Raw genomic sequence first — 3865 nt, forward strand, 5'->3', positions numbered from 1 at the left:
AAAAAAAAAAGAAATCACTTTGCTGTGCCCGTCCCCAGGGCTGCCCTCCCGCTCCAGGGCTGCCCTCCCGCTCCAGGGCAGCAGATTCTTACCTAATACTTGCATTTTGACAAAACTCTCCCACAAATGCTGTCATGTTCCCTCTCTAGGCAGTGGTCCACATGTCTTCTGAGGGGGGTTGTTTGGGGTTTTTTTTTTCTGACACCGCAACCTTTTTCTCATTGCCTATCAGAAGATCGCGCGCTGTTATCAGCGAAGGGCCAGTTTCTAGAGAAGTGCCATGGAGACGGCAGCTGCTTTGTCATGCTTTGGGCCATTTTCACTGATTTACTGATGAAAGGCCACATCCTTATGTATTTATTACCTACTTCTGTGGAAATGCTGATTGGGTAAGGAGTGTGCCCCAAGGTTAAACACCAAATTTACTGGAACCTTTCTCTTCCAGAAAATCTCAACAAGTGACCTTTATTCTATCAGTTTCAAAAATCACCCTAACCTGGTATTTCCTTGTAGAGAGACCATAAAATGGTAGGGGACTGGTCCAGAGGCACTTACAGGTTCTCTGAGCACATCAGAAGGATGAAGATCCAGCTCTGCCTCCTTTTGCTGGCTGCAGGCATCTCTGCTGCTCCCCCGATGAGCAGCATTGCTGAATTACTGTCACTGTTAGAGCAAATGTGTGAGGCGATGGCAAAGGACACGCGGGTAAGTTCCATTTCCACTATTCTAATCTAAAATTCAGTATACTGAATTCCCTTGTTCTTGAATATTTAACTTTTTTTTTGGAAGTCAAACTACTTATATGACAATTTTTATTAGCGTTAACGAAGATGATATTCGAAAGGCTTAATTAAAATATTATTTTTCAGAATCTGAGGATTGAAACTCCAGACAATATAGATGTAAGTAAACCCCCCCTTTTTTTTAAAAATATAACTTTTTCATAAATTTAGTAATTGAAAATTGAGATAGTTTTAAAATCGCTGTCTCCTAAAATACTCTGTATTTAAGAACAATGACTTTGAGTGTAACTATTATAAGATATAAAATGTTACTAAAGATATTAAATGTTATTGTAAGATATAAAATGTTATTAAAAATAATCAAATGTTGAGCCAAAGGAAAAGATGCTGATACAAAAGTAGCCAAGGACGGCAATTATTCCTCTTCTATGTTGTAAATCTCCTGCAGAACACACACAGAGCATGATTTTCTCAATCAGCTTTTTAAAAGAAAGACAGGCAGAAAGGAAAGAACGAACTCAGTCACGTTTCTTGCCTGTCCGTCTGCTAAAATTACTCCACTTAGTCAGCTTTTAGAAATGGCTTTTTACACCTCTACCACCTGTCAGGGGATTAAATAGTTGTATGACCCCGTCTTGTCTGAGGGATGGTGTTAATGCCCTGAGAACCAGACCCCAGCTACCGCCTGTGCTGGTAGGTCTGGCTTAAAGACCAAATCCCTCTTTACGCATTTGCCATCTTCTTTTGCATCTCCTTAAATCTCTTGTTCCCTCTCGGCGTAAAGGCTCTTTCCTTTGGGACCTGACTTTAAAGAACTTCCTCTCCATGCCGATCCTGCTAATGAGAGGTTTGGGTTTTTTTTCTGCTGTGCATCAACTGGAAACTCGGTTTCAATATGAGATGACAGCCTGTTGGAGCTCTTCAGATAACACCATGGCCATTTGTGGAAATGCAATCCGAGTAATTAATTTATTGAGAAAGCAGAATAATTCACATTTGTGCGGTAAGCTAGCTACAGGAGGGTGGAGGGTTTTTTTTTGATGGCAAATCCAGCCCATTCCTTATAAATGAGATGTAAAGTTCCCACATCTGTCAGTTCTATCTGGATCCCGTCTGGAAAATCTCCCTTCCCAGGCTGGGGCTTGGGCCAGACTTTAACCCTGAGTTTTTACTGAGGAAAACAGACTCAGAATCAGCAGTGCTGAACGCCAGCAGCTTGTTCATCCCTTGCCCCACTGAGGTCCCCGGCGGTGCCACCGCAGCCCCCCCGTGCTGGTGCCCGACTCTCCTCCGGGGAGAAGAGCCGCTCCCTCTCACCTGGACTTCGGATGCAGAGATGATGGAGCATTTCCAGCGCCTCCGCGTTTGTTGTTCGGCAGTGGCACAAGCCAGCAGCCTCCCAAGCAAGGTTGTGAGGAAAATGATCTTCCTTGTCACGCAGCACCCGGGAACGACAAACGGGAGACCCAGCGCCGGCTGAGAACGCCGTGGGCATGATGCTGGCTCTGGCAGCTCTCTGCATTTCCTCCGATCTTTGCTGATTAGTTTTTCCTTCATTTTTCATCACTTTCTTCTTCCGTTACACTTCAGTCTCTTCCTGCTGCCGATGGTAGCGTCCTCTCCTCTCTTTCTCGGTGAGTTTAGCTGATCTCTTCCAAATCCACCTGGCACGGGCGAGCGCAACCCTCATCACCCTTTGCTCTGCTTCCATCCCGTATCCCCTCTAGCCCTTTGGCCACCTTGCCTGGACCAGGTACCGCTCTGTGGAAGAGGAGCAGGGTGCGCGGTGCACAGCCCCCCTTGGGACGGGACAGGGCGGGCAGGGCTGTGAGAGGAGACCCTGACCGCTGTCCCCACCTCTCCCAGCACCAGATGTCAGCTGCTGCAGAGGTTGATCTCTGGAGTAGTTGTCGGGTTTATTTATTTTCCTTCTCTCGCCTTCAGACAGCTCAACCTCCCGGGACAGAAAGCATCTCGCGTCCAAACTGAAGACATAAACCTGCTGTTACAAACAGATTTAAGAAATCAAATCGCTCTTCAGATGGCTGCGGAAGAGACAGGACTGAGTTTTATTATTATATGGGTCATCTGGACGTTACAAAACATATGCTAGCAGAAACCATCATCTACCAAGATTCTGCCTGAAGAGTAAATAAGCGTTAAGCATGTTTACCCAAGTCGTTTGCAAATACGAGCCCTGAAGTCAGCAGCAATTTTTTTTTTTTTTTCCTCCCAGGCAGCTGGATGTAACTCAAGAAGATTTTTAATAAACTTACTGTAGTTCATGGTTGCAAATTCTTATATCTCGGTTTTGCTATATCTTCCATCTTAGGATGTGAATTGCGTCAGCACAATCTTTGAAGGAACGGAACAGCTGAAAACTAGTCCAGCTATGAAAAAATTCAGTGTTTTTTTCCAAAAATTTGAAAGACTGAAGCAATCACTCACACCAAGCCTGGCAAAAGAGGTAGGAATTTATTTCTTGTCTAACAGAGATCACGCAGCAGTGATGGAATAAAACGTGATCCGTAATTCATAACAACGTCCTTATGTCTACAAGAGAGAGAATAACTTTTGTACTCGCTTCTGTTAAGCACATGGAAGCAGAAATCCTGGCATTATTTTACGCTTCTACCCTTCCCTTGTTTTCAGCTTGACCCACCTCTGAAGTGAGGTTTCATATGCGTGATCAGCATATTTAAGGTTTAAGGAAAATCATATCATTTACAAAATTATTTCAAAAAGATCTCTACATAACGGTTATATATTTTATAACTTAATTTTCCTGATTAACTTTTCAGGGGCAATGTGATACAGAGAGAAAAAATGCAACAATATTCATAGAAAACCTGATGACATTCATCCGAAAAGCATCAAAAACTGCAAGAGCGTAGAGTTATCATTTTCTGGAATTGTTGTAAATTTAAATGAGCAGTAAAAGGTTTATTTGTTTTTAAAGTACTCTTCCTTTGCGTTAAAATCTGGCAGGGCACACCTTTGGCTTCAGCTGTACAGTACTGGTTTGTGTTTGGCATGTAATCTCGGGAAGCATTGCTGGGGAAATGTCAGTCCTATTTCTAGCTGAAAATTGAAATACCGGGTAAAACAAATCATACAGGGGG

General features: G+C 43.5%; 1 protein-coding gene across 1 annotated transcript; it reads left to right on the forward strand.

The window, feature by feature from the left end:
* Positions 1-59: 59 nt before the first annotated feature.
* Positions 60-3637, forward strand: LOC113485358 (interleukin-5-like). Its single transcript, XM_026858479.1, has 4 exons — positions 60-705; positions 870-902; positions 3076-3210; positions 3545-3637. Exons 1-4 carry the CDS (start codon positions 526-528, stop codon positions 3635-3637), a joined length of 441 nt encoding a protein of 146 aa, XP_026714280.1. The 5' UTR covers positions 60-525.
* The last annotated feature ends 228 nt before the right edge of the window (positions 3638-3865 follow it).

The sequence above is a fragment of the Athene cunicularia genome, assembly GCF_003259725.1.
Source record: "Athene cunicularia isolate RWA chromosome 13 unlocalized genomic scaffold, athCun1 chr13_part1, whole genome shotgun sequence".
Classification (NCBI taxonomy): Eukaryota; Metazoa; Chordata; class Aves; order Strigiformes; family Strigidae; genus Athene; species Athene cunicularia.

Coding starts and splice junctions, on each gene's coding strand:
- LOC113485358 (XM_026858479.1), top strand. CDS start 526: ATGGTAGGGGACTGGTCCAGAGGCACTTACAGGTTCTCTGAGCACATC. Junction 706..869: donor CGATGGCAAAGGACACGCGG/GTAAGTTCCATT, acceptor ATTATTTTTCAG/AATCTGAGGATTGAAACTCC. Junction 3,211..3,544: donor CACCAAGCCTGGCAAAAGAG/GTAGGAATTTAT, acceptor TTAACTTTTCAG/GGGCAATGTGATACAGAGAG.